Raw genomic sequence first — 20,313 nt, 5'->3', positions numbered from 1 at the left:
GGTGCACCGGCGGACGTACGATTTTACTACAGCGCCCACGCGACCTCAAAATTTCTGGGCACGCAGCCAAGTCTCATTTCCTTTGATCACTACTCGCCTGATCGACAAACCACCAATCCGCCCGGGGTTACTATATTACGTGGCTCAGGCGCACTTACATATTAAATGATGTCCTAATTATTAAAACATATTTTATGGTCACTCAAGCAGGTCATATCATGAGCACTATTTTTTTTGTAGCCACAGTGTTGGGTAAATTCGCCAAATTTTCACTGAATAAGAAAATGGAATTTGTGACAAGGGTCGGATCATGCGTAGACTCTGCATGTAGCCAAGCGATACCGTGGCGATACCCTGCATGCAGACCTGCTTACTCAGGTCATGCTCAGGCTGACCACGAAGAGCAAATGGTCAAGGGGTCACTGAAAGTTCATTAAAATAGTAAATAAACCGAAAAAAAATTCTGGAAAGGAGGCATTACTATAGGAAAAAGTAACTTAGCATTCACCAAATCGCAACAAACCGTACGTTTTTTTTATTCTGTAAAACACATCCTTTCCAGAATCCATTTTTTTAAGCAGAGAACTTTAAAAATTGATGCGATCATGTGAACAGTGTTAACAGCGATGGAGGAAACCTCACTTCAATGAATATTCACCTTTTTGTAAATAAACTCACTCAGTTCATGCATCATAATCTATCATATCATCAGTCGGTGCATGCACGAGTCAAGGACAAACCTTCACCAAAACTTGGTCCATGGAGGGGGGGGGGGGGGCAAGGAAATATAGGGGAGATAGCTTACTGCACCCTTGAACTATGTGACCTCAGTGCCCGCTTTACTGCACTGTGAAGGCGTGAACCGTTTTCCAGAGCAGCAGTGTGAATTAAGACTAAATTGGAGTTCTACGATCGTTTCCAGGACTTATGAAGCCAGGTCTGACGTCATACATTTGCCCACTCACGTCACGGAGAGGGAGGGGGGGGGGGGAGGAGGTGATGAAAAGAGCCCCCCCCCCAAAAAAAAAACCCCCAAAACAACACTCAGGTTTTACGTTTGTCTCCGACATCGGCTACATGACATTGTACGCCGGGATTCTGGCCATTATGTTCGGCTAAAAATACTTATGAAGCCCGCAAAGTTAAGAGTTTTCCGTGCATTTTACGGGGTTGGGACATTCAAGGCTCACCTCGGGAAGAATTAAATAATAAACTGAGGTGTTTCACGTTTCACAGCTTTGTCGCAACGAAGAGCCTTCTGTTGTCCGATCATGCTAAGTATACCTTATTTAAAAAAAAAGTTTGGGTAAAGTTGTCAGCTTCTCACAAGCGCGAATCAATATCCTCCCGCGTTTTGGCATTTTGACGAACGAAACAAAAAGTCGGGCCACTTTTTCAGAAAAGAAAATTCCCATTTTCCTCCTTTTGGATCCCAATAGATGTATGTGATGCCGGTAGGCCTAGGATATTATTTGTGGTTTCTGTTTTGTTTTGAATCGTTCTTTCAGTCCCAGGAATCAGGCAGGCTGGTGTTCTTTCCGGAGTGATTTAGTTTCACTATTCCAAATCAAGTTCGCTTTAATTTTTCACGACGACTTCAGTATATAGTTACGAGGCATCATAATATTTTTTTTAGTTGCAACGACAAACGCATGGCGGAAATGTCGTGTTGTTTCTTTATGCATTTTTTTGGGAAGGATCTGCAATTTATGCTGTATGTATTCATTGCATATACAGGGTTAAACATTATATGGACTTGCCCACGTCCACACAAGGTTTTCCCCTCTCTGAAAAATAGAAAGGAATTGTAGGGTTTACTACAGGGTAGATTTTTGCAAAAAATGAAGAGGAACATAATAATAGTCACGGAAATCATGATCAAAAATTGGGGTTTACAATGCCTCGCTAAAGTGAGTGACCCGTCACACTCTGCACAATACTACCTTCAGCAACGACTCCATACTTCATGGAGTTGGGTATTCACGCTGAACCTGAGTTTTCCCCCTTTTAGTTTCTCAACTTCATACACGATAAATTTCAATCCTTCTAATAAAGCCGTTACCCCGCTCTTTCAGAAGGCCTTAGTTGGCCCGAGGCCAATACTGTTGGTCTATAGAGTTTTCTGACGAATTATTAATAAAAACCCAAAACCAAAACCAATAATCCATTCTTAATCAAAGGGGTTGGTGATGGTGATTCTATTCGTTTCCCGTTCCTTTATCTACGATTAATCCCAGCACGAGCAAATACAAAATTGTAAAATTGTAAACTTTAGGCTAATAGTTGCATGCACGATCCAGACAGCAAAACATTTTTAGTATCTCGGTAAGTCTATGTAATACGCGTGCGTGGAAACATATCACGTGAACAATTAAACATATACGCAGGCCTATCATGCTGCGCTAAATCTGTGGTTTTGAATGCTGCAGGTCGAATTGAAGATGTATTTCCCCCCTTTTTTGGCCGAAAGTGAATTTCCTTCCCTAAATTAGTGTGTTTAATCCAGTCTCGCTGATTGATAACACAAACTATACACCCTTTTCATCTCGTTCATGGATCTGGACGATTAAAATAAGAAAAGAGCAGTTAAGTCCGAAAAACCATGTTTCCACCTGACGCATGCGCATTATGGTCGTTGACTATACTTGGTTGCAGAAAAAGTAATTGCTGCCCGACAGTCTAGTGGCAATGGCGCCCCCTGCCGCTTTTAAGTAACTTCCAAGTATACGGAGCGTGTGCGCGCTATTTTTGTGTGCAGAGGTGACAGCAGCGCGACACATTTTGCGACCTAACTAAAAAGGGTGCAGAGTAAATTGGCCCAAATTTCCTACGCGGGCCAAATCACGATTTGTATATGCCTGCCCTCTAATTCTCAATTATTAAAGCATTTTGAGGGGCGTGAACTTGCGGATTTGTAAAAGAGGAAGGGTGGAAGCCGTGCAGAGGACAGCGAGCTCGTGAAATTTGGATGAAATTAGGCCCTAAAATGGCTCTATTTTGCGATGGTGCCTATAGCTAGCTATAGGGCCTACGCCTATAAAGGCGTCCATTTTCGAAATTGCGATGGGCTTCAGGCATTGCTTTTTGGGGTGATCATCTTAGGCTGGACAAACATATTGTCCAAGGGGGGATTCGAACCCAGGTCAGAGCGTTGAAAGGCGAGGAAAGTACCGCTACGCCAACCTGATTCATGAATTCATATATATGGCCTACACGGATCTATATGATACATTGTCAAAACAGTCGAATTTCAAGCTAAGCACTTCACAGCACATTTCGAACAGTGTACTCCACAGATTATATATCCAAAAAAGATCCATGTCACACCTATACGACAATATCATGACAAGGGAAATATTTTGCATTGCTGTTCATCAACAGTTTTATATATCTGAGTACAATGTACACACGTATATTTTCTGAGTAAAATATGCACACTAAAATTAAATGTATTATTTTACAACATGATTGATATTATGAAGGCTCGGCAAATTATAAAATAATTTTAAACCAGACGGACATTATTTTCATTCCCCAGTATTGTGTACAAGACACGTTTGCAACTAACGATATTAAACTACACCGATTTTCTTCATGCCATGGGCGTAACTCCGGTGTGGGGGAGGGGGGGGGGGGAAGGATATTTCCTACCACTTTTTGAGCAGGGCCATTGGATCATCCCCCAGATCAAGAAACAAGAGAAAAAAATGCCAGGTTTGAGGTTATCTTGTAGCTTTCTAACAGTCGAAATGAAAATTCAATAGGTCTGCAAATTGGAGAACAAACGCTACAAAAGTTTTAAAATTAATGTACCATTTTGATGTACCACTCTAAAGGAGTGTGGAATAAATGTCTTCTTGAATTGAATTGAAATTGAATAAGGTTAATTGAGGGACGTAAGTGCGTAAGTTTGCGTAAGATGTACATTTGTATCATGAACAGCGCCCCCAGTGTCATGTGTTGTCAAGCCCCCCCCCCAAGCTTTTAGAATTTCTACGGCCGGGCAATTTGAGGATTTTGGTCATCCCCATCCCCCCACTCGCCGACATGGATTTACGCCACTGGTTCGTACTTTGACTCCAACCCAACGTCTCATCCAACACGCCCCCTTGAAAAATCTTGGACTTCGATACATTACCCTTCCCTGTTTAAAAAATCTTGGATCCCCCACTGGTTTATGCCATTTTACATTGTGGTTCACCGTCATAAAACAGCTTAGGCAAAAGCTGGCTCAGTTTAAAAAGCCTTAAAACCTAACAATCATTGTGACTTTCCTTCCTACATGTATATGGAATTATTCTCAAGACGAGTCTTTCACATTGTAACAGTTCAAAATGTCTGATAAAACTTCAGGCATTCCATTGAAAGCACATAAGCAAACGTTTCATAAAGAAATTGTCAAGATATCCGATGAATGACTTACATTCAAGAAGAGATATTTTCAAACAATTATTAAATCATGTACTTTAGACAGCACTGAAATTTTAAACTCCTCGTGGGAACATCTTAAGTGTAATTTTCTCCCCTTAAAAACAAAACATACACTTAGAATCAGAACTCAATCATCTGTGTATTATGTATATCTCTCTTCAGCAATTATGTTTAAAACTGTGTTCAAAGGATATAATTGTGTGACTGTATGTGACTTTTCGTTATACACCACAAATCCAGTAAAAATATTTGATTAAATACTGAGTATACGGCCTTAAAGTAAATATGGAATGATATATAAATGAACTAGCATCACTTTTTATAGCTACTAAATATCAAGCCGTATACATTTTCCTGGTTATACTCTTCCCCAAAAAGCAATTAAATGCCTTCCAGTGAGAAAAACACACCGTTCAATGAACATTAGAACAAATGCTATCCAAAAATTCTTTTTCAAAGCTATATTCAAGTTCTTCGGTTATAAATGCACTACAAAATGTGTACCAACCACAACCTTTCCGAACAGTAAATGAAACCTCGCTTCGCTATTGTTCAGAAACTTACTTTTTCTTCTTGGTTAGACAAATCATTCATTATAAACTTCAGTCAACTAAATGTACTTCAAAGATTATACAACTTTGTGAAGTGATAACCATTAATTTCAAACACTCTTCACACTAAAATTAATAGAATGTCAGCAAAAGTATAAAGTTGTAGGCGAAGTTGTCGGGAAGATCTGTGCGTGTAAGCTCATGGCCCACCTGACATTTTTTTTCGACCACAAACCCAAAATGTCCAAAAATCAAAATGTCAAGAATCACATCATGGTGGGGAAATTAAGTATATAGGCCTAGATTGTTTCGTAAATCGGATTGTCATAAGCGCTGCCGGACTTGTTCATGTCATCACTCGCACCCTTAAAAGTTGTTGTGTCGCAAACCTCATAATCATTAGCGCTTTCACACTTGTCCACATTATCACTCACACTCTCATTAGAAGTTGCTGTTTCGCAAACCTCATATTCATTAGCGCTGCCAGACTTGTTCATGTCATCACTCGCACACTTATTAGAAGTTGCTATTTCGCAAAGCTCATATTCATTCCCGCTGTCAGACTTGTTCATGTTATCACTGACACTCTGAGAAAGAGTTGTTTCGTAAATCCCATATTCATAAGCGCTGTCAGACTTGATCGTGTCATCACTCATACCATTAGAAGTTGTTGCTTCGTAAATCACATTTTCAAAAGCGCTGCCAGACTTGATCGTGTAATCACTCATACCATTAGAAGTTGTTACTGCGTTAGTCACATTTTTAGCGCTCTTAGACTTGTTCATGTTATTACTCACACTCTTAGTCGATGGATCTTGCACGGAACTGCCCTCTCCTTTGGTGCTAATCGTATACATACCAGTACGGAGGGTGCTGCTCAGGTGTCCCTCCTTCTTTCCTCTCACCAGGTTACTCACATGTTCTCGGACCTTCTCCTGGCGAACGACAAACAGCAGAAAGATGAGCAGGCCTTGAAGGAAGTTCACCACAGCAAAGATCCACTGGAAGGCGGAACTGGAAGCCTTGAAGATGGACAGCAGACCGAAGACCCAGGTCAGGCCCAGTAGGACAGAGACTGAGGCCATGTTCTGCAGGCGCTTCACGACCTTAGCTCGCTTGCTGTTACCCCCGGAGGCGTCCTTGACTTTGCTCGCACTGCAAGTCAGCTTACGGAGGACGAGCACGAAGACGACAACATTGAACAAGAGGATGATACCAATGATGAGCAGCTGGCCGTAGTAGAAAGCAGCCCCAGGCTTTAAGAAGCAACTGAAGGGTACAAATAATAACAATAATGTCAGCCCACAGTCTTCAGGCAGCTACAATCCTGGCCAAATCTCGCTTGGCCCCCAACCCCAAGGCCCCCGTTCAGTGTTGTCTCTCATTGTGCAGTGTGCGCTCCATCAGCTGGAGAGAACAACATTGACCAAGGGAGCGGGGAAGTGGGTGACCGTGGCAGGCTCAGGAAGTGTCCCAACCATTTTGGCCGGGATTGTAGTTAGAGACTGCAAATATGACTTCATCATTCGTGAAAATTGTAAAGGTCCACAGTGTCCTGTAGACCGTCACAATTGCATAAAAATCACGACATGACTAAAGTGGGTGAACTCATATCAACATTAAATACACAAAGACTTTTGTTAATTGAAATATTAAAAAAATAATAGTTTGCAAAGATTGGTGACCTAACAAACTAAAACAGGGATTATTTCATTTTGTTCAGTCCCCAATGGCTTCCCATCCTGTGAGATTTCATAGGTATAGTATGCTTCATATATACGAGTTTTACTTTTGTGAAGTCTGACTGAAAGATCCCATTAGACTAACCCTAAAATGCCATTTGGTATGATGTTTCCTGATGGATGCCTTGCCAACCCTACTATTCAGATTCAGACCTATTGTCACATGGCATGGCTGGTGTTGTCTTCCAAATAATCGGCTACCACCACGAGCAGCAAAGAGAATTATAATCTTCTTGGCACATTGAATGTCTGGTCAACCTGTGTGGGGCTTATTGCATTTTGTTGGCGAATCGTACTTTAATATTGAAACAAGCAGAACTAAAAAACCAAACCACCGATATCTTCAAAACAACTTGTTGGAAATTAGATGTATGCCATTCAAGTACCTGTGTTCATTATCGTACTGCTCATAATCCACTGCCAAAATCACAGTGATGACAAGTGCAGGAAATCCTGTAAGTTTAAACGGGAGTTTAATATTGAAATCATTTAGTTGATGACTTACACCCGCTCGTAAAGTGGGAGAAGCAAAGCTATATGATTATGCTAACAAGTGAGAAATCATACATGACAAAAATAAAATACTTAGATTTTCAATATGAATATGAGGATCAAACATATCCCAAATAGAGGTCCTGAAAATTCTACCGATAGATTATGCACGATCCATTGGATAAAGTGTACTTGAAAATGAAGTTTTATAATTGTCTCTACGTATGCAAGGTGCATAGATAAATGTGTGTTTCCATCTTATTGGCCTCCCGGGACAATTTTTGCAGGTACACCACATTTCCCCCATGTCTCATAAGTGATTTATGCTGTGATATACATACCCCAGGCTACAAGGGACGCTTTGATCATGAAGTGCTGCACGTCGGCATTGAATTTCTTGACCAACTTCAGGTACAGGCTAGCAGCCTCTACGCCCATCCATGCCACGGAGGTCAGGGCAAAGTAGTGCATCAAGACAGCTGCAGCAATGCATCCAGCGCGGGAGGAGGAGAAGGTCTTCTCGACACCGGCCAAGAAGACGAGGTACAGGAGCAGCAAGGAGCAGCAGAAACGGATGAGTATACGGCTGGCTGTCTTCGATCTCAACGACCTATCGTGGGATTAATGAGTTAACATTCTGTGACTCAAAATGACTTACTGCATGTCAGCTGAAATTGCAAAATATATGTGAGATGGTTCTTGTTGTATGTTCAGGCATGGGCAGGTCAAATGGAATACGTTGTCTATACCTCAATTAGACCTTGATTGCAATGAGCATTGTTAGCACACAAAGTTGCAAGGTGCATCAATTACCTTATGGCCGAATAGATGAGGATGGTGATAACGAGTGCCACGATAGAGATACTACATCCAAGCTTGCTGATGACATCCAAGGCAAAACTGGCATACTTCTGACCGTGAATGTTCTGCGAAGGAACACACAAAAGAATAACATTATGGGAAAGTGAAAGTATGCAAGCAAAGCTTCCATGTCACCCGAAATGCTGTAAAGTTCCCTTGAACATCAGATTTTAAAGAACCTCCTTTGAAAATGAGCCAACACCCTCTTATCTTCAACTAGTTTCCACCTCTAAATATGTCTCCACGTCCATGCACGACGATGCTTATCATTGTCCCTCATAGTACTAATCAATTCTTTATGGGAATATGCAACCCTCCAGGTAATTACACTTGAGAAGACTTACTGCCTGTCACAAATAAAGTGTTTATACTGTCTCACCATAAGGACAGCGAAGTTGGTGGCGTGATCACATAGGCATACAGTTCGCCCGTTGACGGTAGATCCCTTCCTGCAACCTTCAGTCGACCAATCACCGATGCCGTCACGAAGATTGAAGTCCCAGAAGACACATTGCTCCAATCGATTTGGGTCTTCATTGGGACCTGTCATCTGTTATAGACACTCGACTTTTACAATTATTTCAAGTTATAGTTATGAATCATGACAATGATTGTGACCAGTGCCAAAAAGTTCGTCTCAGCTGTGCAGCCCCAAACTAAATGTTGGTCTATTAGTAATGAGCACACTTTCTACAAGTACTATGAGATAGAACTTAATAACACAATAGCTTCACGCTGGAAGGAGCAATTCGCACTGGTGTTTTACATTGTTTTTATGAAACACCTGTTGGTACCCAAGCTGTATAACATTTATCTTTTGCTAGTAAGACGAGCTCAGACTAGTACTATGTACACATGTATACGCTATTATGAAATTTGCATTTCAATGAGTGCGTTTATGGTAAAAAAAAATACGGGCACGCAAAAGGAACCCCTATACGTCTGCAAAACAGTTTGGTCAGAGAATGCTTGTTAAGCCACTTGCATCTGGAAATGGGTCATTCATTAAATTTAGGGTCTGAAGTGTGACAAGTTTCTTGTCCCTGTTACCTTGGTACTCTGTAATTCGCCATGGCATCTTTCATTAAAATTAATTTCAAGTGATTCTTATTTGTCGGGTACAGGTAGTTTGCTATTCATAATCACTCTCGGACTACATCAGAATTATAGAACCATAGATGACAGATGTAACAGGGACAGGAAAAGAATGTGTACCCCAAATGTATAGAGTGACCCAGATATGAGCATTCATCAGACTATAAAATCCAATTCGTCAGTGCTGTAGTTAGTCTTGACTAACTTACTCGCAGGTTGAAGGCGTTTAACACGGGACTTTCTGGTGGGAGGCCATTGATGACAGTATTCAGCACACTGGCAGATACGATACGACTGCCGATGGTTCGGGGAGAGTCCGTGGACTGACTGTTGTCTATCAGTTTGGAGTGGAAGAGGTTGCTGCTGTCATACATGACAAAACTAATGGGCACAGCGCTACCTGATAGCAAGTCAAAACGAATAGAGATGAAAGCAGAGAATTATTAAAACAAAAATGTATGGTTTGGAACTCAATACTTCGTCACAACCATAGATGCAATTTTCTAAAACCGTACAGTCACAAAAAAGAAGATGACTTTCTATGAATATGTTTCCCTTTCAACATTTAGAAATGCCTTCACATTTGTGCATTATGTTTTTTTAAAGAATATAGATGAGGTTTTGGACATCTGTTGATGAATTCATACCTTCCAGAGTTACGACCAAGACAGTGCTGTATCAAAGAGCAGTGTATCAGAAACGTTAGAAGACAAATTCAGACGGACAGTAAAATGTCAATGACACTGCGTCTTAACTCTCCAAATCTATTTCCATCAGATAACTCCCTGGGAAAACAATTTTATTTGTTCTTTTGGATTTGCATTTTAAGTTTGTCCCAACTTGAAAATCCACCAGTGTTAAATGCCTAATTACCTGGAGGATGATTCTTCAGTATCTCTGCAGGGAGTTCTATGGATGCTTCCACCTCCTCCAAGGGGATCTCATCATCGGAACCTTGGTAAACACCAATGTCGTCATCGGCCAGGGAATCGCTGTCGTTTTCCCCAGAAATAGCCCCAAACCCGACCCCGTTGCTGAGTAACTCGGGGTCAAAATTCATTGCCACGACAGCGACGCTGGTCGTGATCTCGCTGACGTTCTTTCCTGCCGCAAGGACGTTGGAGATCTGCTTCTCCAAGGCTTGGACAATGCGCGAGGAGGAGTTGGCCACCCTTGACGTGTCGTTCAATTTCTTGGCATCAACTTGAAGGAGGTTGTTGACCACCTTGACAACACTCGCTGTCACCTGCGAAACAGTTACACAGATCTAGAATACATACAGCTCGCTCGTAAGATTGACAAACAAGCTTAAGGGTTGCACAAAAGGATGTATATATAGTATGCTTCGTGACTATGAATTAACTACAATGTAAAGAGTACCTTGTACCAAGTACCTTGTATAAAAACAAAGTATTATCTTAAGCGAATGGAACAATTTATTATATCGTTTTATATAACTTGCTATTTGAGTCTCGTGTGTAGCTTACCTCTGGCGACGTGTCTTGAATGTTCACAATGTTATCCAGAATGTCAGCGGCAGAGGCTACCGAACTGTCATCGACTGAAGACGTGTCATTGGTCAATGTGGCAAGAAATTCAGCTGTTTGCTCCACATTGTCTTGAGTCACCATGCTATTTATCTAAAGTAAGTAAAAAGTGAAAAAGAAAACGAAGAGATTATTAATTTGAGTTGGGGTTTAGGTTGAGATTGTTGTGCAAACAGAGTCAGTGATCGGATCGGTCAAAGGTAAGAGTAATTAAGTATACCATACCAGTAAAATGACAACCCGAAAGGGCGATGGGAAAAAGGGAACCTTTTTTTCTAAATATTGCTCTGGAATGCATTTACTCTTTGCAGAGAAGGGAACATGCAAAAGTAGCAATACTTATTTGACAAACAATCATTTCACTGAAATTTAACCCACTTTAATTGTCTTGGATGTTGCAAGTCTTGCATGATTCGTGACAGTCAACGTGAGGAAGTAGTCGAAGTTGCCATCAATGTAGGATGCATCTATGCGGATCCCGTAGTCAGCATCATAACAGTCGCCGATAGGGATACACAAGCACCTGTCAGAATTACACTTCTCAACGTCCTGAGGGGAAGGGGGGGGGGGAGAAAAAAGCAAGGTGTTTGTGATTGTAATGGGATCTTAGTGAAGTATAAATGTTGGAAAATTGTTTATAAACCATCAGAGCATTTCGAAAGACGCATACAAAGTATGTTTTTTTTTTGGTATCACGGATTTCTCTTACTGTAATGGAAAGAGTACTTTTCGAAAAACATGACTTTGCGAAATCTTGAGGCATTCTGTAAAAATGGAATGAAAATGAAATTGCCAGGGAGAATATGAGGAATTTGGGGAGGGCGAATTGTAAAAATATTTGAAAATATCAGTAAATAAAATGGATCCAACATTTTAATGTTCCTTTTCTTTTTTCAATTTCATATTAAAGATTTGATACTTTGCTTACTTTGTAGACCTAGCTCACTCAAGTTGGTAAAATATCTCAGTTGCCTTACCGTATTGACTTTCTTGGCTGGTACTGTCTGGCTGCCATGTTCCATCTCTGTGCCAGTGTGGTTGTCAAAGAGAAGCCACTCGATGGTCCTTACTCCGCTGTGAATGTCGTAAGTCCTAAATTTCACACTGATGATGAAGATAACATTTTAAAATTGATATTTATGTTATAAATATATAAAGAGCACTGTTAGCCAAAATGTTAACTAATGTCAAATCAAGAGCGCTGCTGAAAGCCAAAACGTAAGCTAAAACCAAATCAGGGGCGGCTTTCACATACCTTATGCCCGCCAACTTTGGCACTAACAACAAATCTTCAATGACTGGCGGAGATGAATCAGCGTGAACCAACACGCTGTCCCTCACAAAGTGATCGGCTAGGTCCCTGGCCTCCACCCAGAACCGAATGGAATCGCCGTCCATTAGGGTCAGGTTATAGCTCGCCTGTGTGTTTGTGCCTTCACTACTCCAGTTGCCAGAGTTGTCATCACTCATATTGACGGCGTTCCTTTCACCACTGTGGTCGATGTCGTATAAGACGCGGAATTCGGTCACACCGAGGGCGTTAGGGACGGCTGCACGGCCACGCTTCCCAAAGTGCTGATCATAATCTACGAGAAAAACGTTATTAGACATAAATACAAATCTATTTGTAAAAGCTATGTTAAGTGTGGTAGAATGTTTTAATTAAGTTACAAGTATAAGTAACGAATTACTGAAATGCAAGTTGTAGAGAAAATAATTTTTGTACATTACATGTATTGTACGCAAACCATGCAATTTAGCCACCAACAGATTTCCAAACAAAGATGATAGTTTCGACTATCTAGACTACTTCCTTCGCGGAAAATTATCCCCGTTGTAAAAACATCATTATTACAAGACAGGAATATCTACATTGTAAATTATACAAACTCCAAAAGGCCTACCCAATATAACGAAATTCTGTTTATCGATAGACTGCTTGCAGACGCGTTCGATACTTGACGCGCGAAGGTGCGCGACGCCATGTTATGGGACAAAATGTGCATAGATAGATATACGCTTGTCCCACAACATGGCGTCGCGCGCCTTTGCGCGTCGATTATCGAACGCATCTGCAAGCGGTCTATACATGTACAACGATTTTAAAGAGTAAATCGCATGAGAACTGAATGTACTAAACTCACCAGCATCAATGGTACCACCAACATAGGACCCAATGGGCTTCAACCATCCCTGGTTGAGATGACGTTCATTGATGAAATGCTCTGTCCAATCAAGCTGCACGGATGTCGCTCCTTCGCTGGGGTCTAGATTGGTCAACCAAACGAAGTCGGTTTCTTCAGTCGCTGAGACCACGCACAGGCGGAAATTAGTCTGAATAGTGACGTCGTCTGAATCGTCGTCAAAGAACACGAAGCGTCTGCTCTGTTTGACATTGCCGGCATTGTCGACAGCACTGAGGATGACAGAATAAACGCCTGTAAGGAAGGAGAAAAGAAGAGCATAGAGATCTTTAAATAATGTTTCATTCCACCGTATGATTCTGATTTAAAGATTATACATATAACAAGCCGCATTAAAAATATATTTACATTTTTTTTTTACATAACTCTCTTATACGACTGATGATAAAAAATCTAACAAAGTATTTTTTTTTTAAATTCAGTATCTGAAATTACCCAAGTAATCTAAGTCACACACTCACAACGTGCGATTTTAACATTATATCTGCGAATGGGTAACTAATAATGGCCTTTAACGTTTTCAGATAGAGAGAGGCACAAACAACCAATTATTTAATGGTGTTCATTTTGAATATACAATCGCCAAACCTAACCTACCAGGATTAGGCAAAGTGACATTTTGACCGGATCCTGCTGCTCCGGAATAAACGGCGGGGTCGTCAAAACTTTCTTCCAGCTCGTTGCCTTGGCTACCTGACAGCTGTCGCACTTCAAGGTCGTATTCTTTTATGCCAGCGAGATCGTCTGTCCAGCCTTGCCAAGATACATTAATTGTTTCCTATATATCATAAAAATGAAGTTAAAAAAGATTTAGATTATACAGGGAAACAACTAGGAGTCAGTTATTGAGTAAACTCGAGCAGGACATAGTGTTCCTAATTGTATTCAGCATGCTGAGAACAACTTTGACCATTGGGAACACATTACATTGTGGACTTCTATAGTAATACAATGGCTAACAATTATAGAACCAAATAGTATGCTGAGGCTCAAAAAAGCAGTTAATATAACTTAACATGGTTAATATGGCTGCAACCGTGCATTAAATGTAAACCGATGGGCACACCAAGGCCAATAATGAGCACTCTGGCTCCAAACTATGACACACCAAGACCAACCCTTGGCACACCAGGCCCCAACCATGGGCACACAAGGCCAAACCATGATCACACCCGATCACGACTACGGCACAACGAAGTCCAACCATGGGGCAGGCGCCATGCAACCATTGGCACACCAGGCCCAACCATTGGCACACGTGATCCCCAAAACGGGCACATCAAGCCCACCAATGAGAACAAAGGCCCCAAAACTGGTGCACCAGGCCCAACCACGGACATACTACCTAATATTCAACTTTGAATGATTGTACCATATTTGAAACTGAGATGTAACGGATGCTATCGATATATCTTCTAGAACTGCCACATGACAGATACAGAAAGTAGCATAACTCACGGTTGGACTTATGAAAGTCACTTCAAGCATAGAGCAAGGAACTTGTGCTTCAAGCATGAGGACAGAACCACGACTTCAAGAGGGGTTATGTATTATTCACTGAGTATATAAGCTATTTTAATCGCCTGGTGATAATACTATAATAGGCCTACAGTAAGTCATTGTTTCGAATAAGCAAAATGCTGGGATAAAATTCTTCCATCAACTTGGTTTTCTACATTCATCACCGAACAAGCTACACGAGAATCTAACCTGTGTGGTAACATCATTCTGTGTATCCAGCATGGTCCTCCGGCATCCTCTGCCAACATCCACACAGTGGTAAGGGTCAACAAAGTCAAAGGTGAACGTTGAGAAATTGGAGGATGTACTGCCATTGTAGTAGCGTGTAATGATACTGCTTGAATGGTCCCTGTCATAGAGTTCCATGTAGCCGCCACTTGTTGAATGTACATCACATCTCAGTCTGTAAAAGAGAGATTGTGAATTCAGAAAAATGAACATATACATATTCCCTAATTGAGAAAGAATGTACGTACGCTCGGCTTTCACAACTTGTTCAGTCAAATAGTTAAAGTGACGAAACATTGTCTTAGGCATTCCCCTTACCCAGTACGATGTCCAAACTCATTTTTCATATCAGGGTAGTGATTAAGTTCATAATATAACTAAATTATCAGAGTTTTGGCCAGGAACGTAAGTATTGACAAACGTAGGTTAGGAACTTGGGACCTACACATCTCCTGTTGTTGGTGTCCACGCGTTGTAGTCTAAAGTGAAGGTGATTTCACAGGATACCAGGTCTGTAGCAGGATTGTTTTGATCGGACGAATTTCCAGATGTCGATGTTGTACAATTCGTCGAGCCAACTGAATATGTAACATTCTGATCCCCTAGTGCATGGGGGAAATAAAAAAAATTTGAAGAGCCCAGCAAGAATGAAAATGCCGTTGATTATTCGACGGTATTTTTCTTAAATGTCGTTTAAATTGTTGCGTACATAAAACACAAATGACACACAGTCCTCGTTTGCGTTTAAACACACTATAGACATTGATTTTGTCAGTTACTTTTGTACTTCACTAACATCCCTGGCCATCAAAATGCTTTCCATTTGGCTCTTAACACGTATACCCACAAGGATAAACACATGGAAACCCTATTAATTAGTTCATATGTTATCAAATTAAAAAGGACTTGCCATTCTTAACTTACGATTCACAACGGCTGTGGCTCGTGCCTCCACCACACCAAGCCCAATGCTTTGGATGTATGGATGTCCACCGCCACTAAGGTCTGGTAGACCAGTATGATTGTAAGAACTTGTCAAGTTGATCCTCAAGCTCACAAAGTCTTGTACGTTGGTGTAGACAGTGTCTGTACTGCCCTGGACGGTAGGGGATTCTAGAGTTGTTGTCCCATTGATCAGGGTGGCATGGTGCTCGGATATGACTGGTGCTTGACTCATACCCACTGAATGAAAAGGCACAATTCAGTTACATTGCCAATCATGGGTACTAAAAAGAGACGACAATGTAAAATAAAAACAAAAACTAGCGCGGTTCACAATAGTTTCACCAGCTTGTACCTATGATGCGCCACTCAGTTCCCAACTAGATCGAATGCGGATGGGTCTCTTCCAGTATCCCGCTGATTTCACGGGTTTATGCTCCATCTAAAATAAAGGATTCCTGGTCATATTGTGGTATAGTTTTTGACATTTCAAGAGTGATTCATAGTTGTAAAAGTAATCTGACCCTTAAGGAATTCAATTCGGAGAGAGAGAGAGAGAGGTGTAAGGAATTAAGGGGAGATTTTCAATTTTTCTCAGCATGCCTATTATGATTTAAATCAGTAGTTACCGCAATAGTGTAGGGCCATCAACCTCAGTGGGTTATGGCAAGTTCACACAAGCCTTCCAGGCATAAAATTTATGATTTATAACGCAGTGAATTAACTTAAGTAAATAAAATTAAGAGCTCAAAATATAATACTTGCATTTATGTTTTTATACCTGAAATGACAGCCACTCCTTAATGCATTCAACCTCCAAAAGCGATAATGAATAGCATGAACTACCTACCCAACAAATGATAACTTGTATAATAATAACCCATGTATCAGGGACAGGGAAAATGCCACACTTTGGACCCTGAAATTATAAAATGACCAATATAAATTATGAGTAATAAAAGTTGCTTAAGAAGCCATATTGATATTTACCCAGTGATATCTACATTGAAATAACCTGGAACTTAACAACTTTATTTTGCCCTTCAACGTCGGTGAAGGGTAAAACCTAATTTGATACTTTATTATTGATAATCGAAAATTAAGAGGTAGTTTAAAATAACGCCACAAACTCACTTGTTCTGCAGTCAGTGCCTGAGAATCCACTGCTGCATGTGCACTGGGCATTTGTGCATGATCCCGGGTAGCAGGCATTGCTGTCAATCCTCCATGAACATTGCTCTGGCAAAATAGGAGGAAAAAATTGCACATCACAAAAATGCGACGCAACGAAGGAATTAATTTTTTTACCAAAATATATATATTTTTTTGGTACAAAAAAAAAGCAACAGCAGCGGTCGATGGGGAAAAAAGATGACATAACGAGATTCAAGTTGAGGAAGAGATTCAGGATGAAGTTTAGGATGAGAATGACGTTACAGATGAGGTTACGGATGAGGAAGGGTTGAGGATGAGGTTGAGGTTCAGGATGAGGCTGATGATGAGGTTGATAAAGAGGTTTAGGATGATGTTAAGGATAATAGAGACGTTAATGGGATGAAGTTAGGGATGATAAAGAGGTTATGGATGAGGGTGAGGATGATAAAGAGGTTAAGGGTGAAGTTGAGGATGATAAAGAGGTTTAGAATGAGGTTGAGGATGATAATGAGGATGAAGTTGGGGAAGAGGTTCGGGTAAAGGTTAAGGTTGAAAATGAGGATGAAGATGAGGCTGAGGTTGAGGTTGAGGGCGAGGTTTAGGGTGAAGTCCAGGATGAGATTTGGGATGAAGGTGATGATGTAGTTGAAGATGAAAACTTACTAATGCATTGCCTCATGTTATCACTCTTCTTGTAGGCTGATCCCAGCGCTGACCCATAATCACCATCGCATCGATCACATCTCTGGTCCGAGGAAGTGCTACAAAATACCTCAAGGCAGTTTGCGATGGCTGTACACCCTACACAAAGTAGATGCAATGTTTATTTTTTATCAGTTGGAGACTTAGACTTTGAAAACTTAAATCTAGATCAGGTTGTCATGATAAAACAGGATATGTTTAACTTCAATTTCAATTTCTTGGCTTAAGAACTCATTTGACATGTCTCTACCCAGTAACCTGATAGCAAAAGTGAAACCGTCGTCCACATTAATGTGAAAAGCTGTTATACACTCTCCCAAAGTCCAAATTTTAAATCACTAAAATTGGTCGGTCCAAACACTTAGTTGGCTATGTCCTTTTGAGACAAAAGTCCGAGTAACTGTTCTAAGTGGATCAAAAATGATGTCATGGATAAGAGCAGTTAATGTCATTAAAGCTTTTTCGTGATCACTCACGATTGCATCGTGGAGAGTAGAAGCCCCGGTTACAGTTGCTGCAGTAGCTAGGCCTTGTGCAAGCCCCTCCGTTGGGACACCAATTAACGTTGCCAAAACAAATGGCTAAGAAAGAAAAACAAGAATGAAATGTGTGATCTTTGCTGAAAACTCAGTTCAAATTCAAGACGATATTTGCTAGTCGTTTAAGACCAAACCATGGAAAATGGTAGTGAAAAGTTTTGGAGTGAAAACCAGGCCGCCTTGATCGGTGACCTGATTGGTCTGATTCTTTTGGTATCAATTAACGAAATTAACTTACGAATTGTGCAACCAGTCGATGTACCTCCGGTCCATCCTGTGCAACACCGGTAGCAGGTTAAATCCCTAAACAAAAAGTATGAAACGCTTGTATTTGAAGCAAAATACTTATGAGGCTACGCCTCGTCCGCTTCGCGGATTTTGCCGGCGATCAACTCACATATACACACACAATGAACACATTCGTTTTTGCATAGCTTCTAGATAGTTTTGTGGACATCCCTTCTTTTCTTGTGCAGTAACTGCACAATGTAAAAACGTTGCAATGATTTTTTTTTAATGTTCTACATTTTCCGCGCAGTATAGCCGGAATGCCTTTTAGATTGTTTGAGAAATATGGACAACGTGTGGATCTGTGCAAGTCTACATAGCGTCCAAAGATCCTGCATCGTGGGGACAGTGTTCACATGTCCACCCAGCGACAGTTTGATGACAAATACAGCTGGATAAAACTTAAAGGAAATCCAGTCACACTATATATAGTTTGTTGGAATACGAGGGTGAAATTGGGGAAAATGGTAATAATAAAAACGAGGACGATGCATGATGGAATAACGTTTTTAGGCCTTGCCTCGGCCCTTATTGAAAAAAAAACAGAACTCAGCAGTGTAGATGATACAAACCGGTATCTGGTACATCTGCTCCAGCCAAAAGCACCGCAGCTTGTGGTGTAACGTTGGTAGCAGCTATACCCACACACCGTGGCCCTGGATGACAAAAAAGGAGAGAAATCAATCATTAATTGTATTTTAATTTGATTTATGTCACTGTGCTACACAGGCAGTTATCGGGTTTATTGGAAGTGACCTCTAGTACTACATGTATACCGACGTAATTTGAAACTTCTGCTTTGTTTTCCGTCAACAACAGGAATTCGTGGGGAAAAGGGTTTTGAAAAATCGAAATGGGGCGGTGGAGGGGAGTACACACTTTGACTGTGGGCCGCACTGTCAGGAGAAAGTTAAGCAAAAAACGTACATGTATATATTTGCGTTCCTTTACCAAAGTGCTAATTTTGGTGTTTTTCGAAGTTGGACAATTTCGGCTCTTGCGACGTTTACAATGTACGGCTGTAGGTCCCTTACAAGCAGTTGTTAGTGTTGATACTCAACACATATTAATTGGCCTTAAAATCATTTGAAAACTATACCTTTTAATACTGAAATACTACAACACAAATACTATTCGTAAATCAGAACCGTCTGCATGTATGTAGATGAGATTGTATTGGACAAAAAAATGGAACAACACTCACTGTGATAGTGGTAAATTAATGGCAAGGGCGATTGTGACCCACCAAAACAAGAACATGATGTCCGATGTCCCAATATCTGGCCAAACCTGTAAAAGACGTAGTTTTGTTGGATATTAAACTTTTTGCACAACTGCACATATCACCGTAGTCTCAATTGATCTCGTGCACGTGGCTCTCAGCATGAAAACATACGTATGAAAGTCCAAGAAAAAATCAGTGTGGGATTCCAATTTGTACATCCTCTGACGAAGTTATATCCTTTTTAATCAAAAAAGTCTGGTGTCATGTTTGCTTAATTAAAAAGCCGCCATCCGTTGATGTGTCGTGCGCGTGTATGTTTGTACAAAATCATTGTCTTACACCCGGGACCAGAAAGTTAATTTTTTAACACATTAAACCTGTTTCTTTCATCGAAGTCATTCACCAATCACGGAGACACACCTAAAATGTTGTCCAATTTTTTTTTGACAATGAAATTTTAGTTGTTTTTTTTTTAAATCGAAAAACCATCACTTAATCAAATTGGCATTAGTGTACACATAATGAGGGGACCGTGAGTTGCAGTACAAACCCAATTAACAGTTTAATAAATGAAGACAAAGGTATATATAAGGCCAAAGGAACGCCTTGAATTAAAGAATAGATGACAGTCTTAACTCACCTTGCAACGGTCGTGCTGCTTCAACAAAGCGCCGCAACTCTCTGGTAAGTCCGGCCCCGCACAGGTCTTTATTACGTTGGCAATAGAGCCTGAAAGTGCACCATTTTCTCTTTGAGCTTTCGGGCCCTCGCGCGGCTCGCCAATAGGCAT

At 40.8% G+C, this 20,313-nt stretch overlaps 1 protein-coding gene across 1 annotated transcript; it reads right to left on the bottom strand.

The window, feature by feature from the left end:
* Nucleotides 1–4,026: 4,026 nt before the first annotated feature.
* LOC119745021 lies at nucleotides 4,027–20,313 on the bottom strand. The gene is made up of 23 exons (XM_038221245.1): nucleotides 20,164–20,313; nucleotides 19,503–19,588; nucleotides 18,871–18,954; nucleotides 18,249–18,313; nucleotides 17,948–18,052; nucleotides 17,433–17,570; nucleotides 16,749–16,853; nucleotides 15,597–15,854; nucleotides 15,118–15,274; nucleotides 14,634–14,847; nucleotides 13,521–13,701; nucleotides 12,864–13,157; nucleotides 11,975–12,305; nucleotides 11,697–11,823; nucleotides 11,098–11,268; nucleotides 10,660–10,812; nucleotides 10,046–10,418; nucleotides 9,382–9,572; nucleotides 8,457–8,627; nucleotides 8,030–8,142; nucleotides 7,558–7,826; nucleotides 7,111–7,177; nucleotides 4,027–6,251 (listed from the first exon to the last, which is right to left on the bottom strand). The coding sequence occupies exons 1-23, from the start codon at nucleotides 20,311–20,313 to the stop codon at nucleotides 5,282–5,284; spliced, it is 4,773 nt and encodes a 1,590-aa protein (XP_038077173.1). The 3' UTR covers nucleotides 4,027–5,281.

This window comes from Patiria miniata, unplaced genomic scaffold (genome assembly GCF_015706575.1).
Source record: "Patiria miniata isolate m_02_andy unplaced genomic scaffold, ASM1570657v1 HiC_scaffold_7, whole genome shotgun sequence".
In the NCBI taxonomy this organism is placed as follows: Eukaryota; Metazoa; Echinodermata; class Asteroidea; order Valvatida; family Asterinidae; genus Patiria; species Patiria miniata.
Note: the sequence above shows the minus strand (reverse complement) of the source record. Positions and strands in the feature narration are given on the sequence as shown.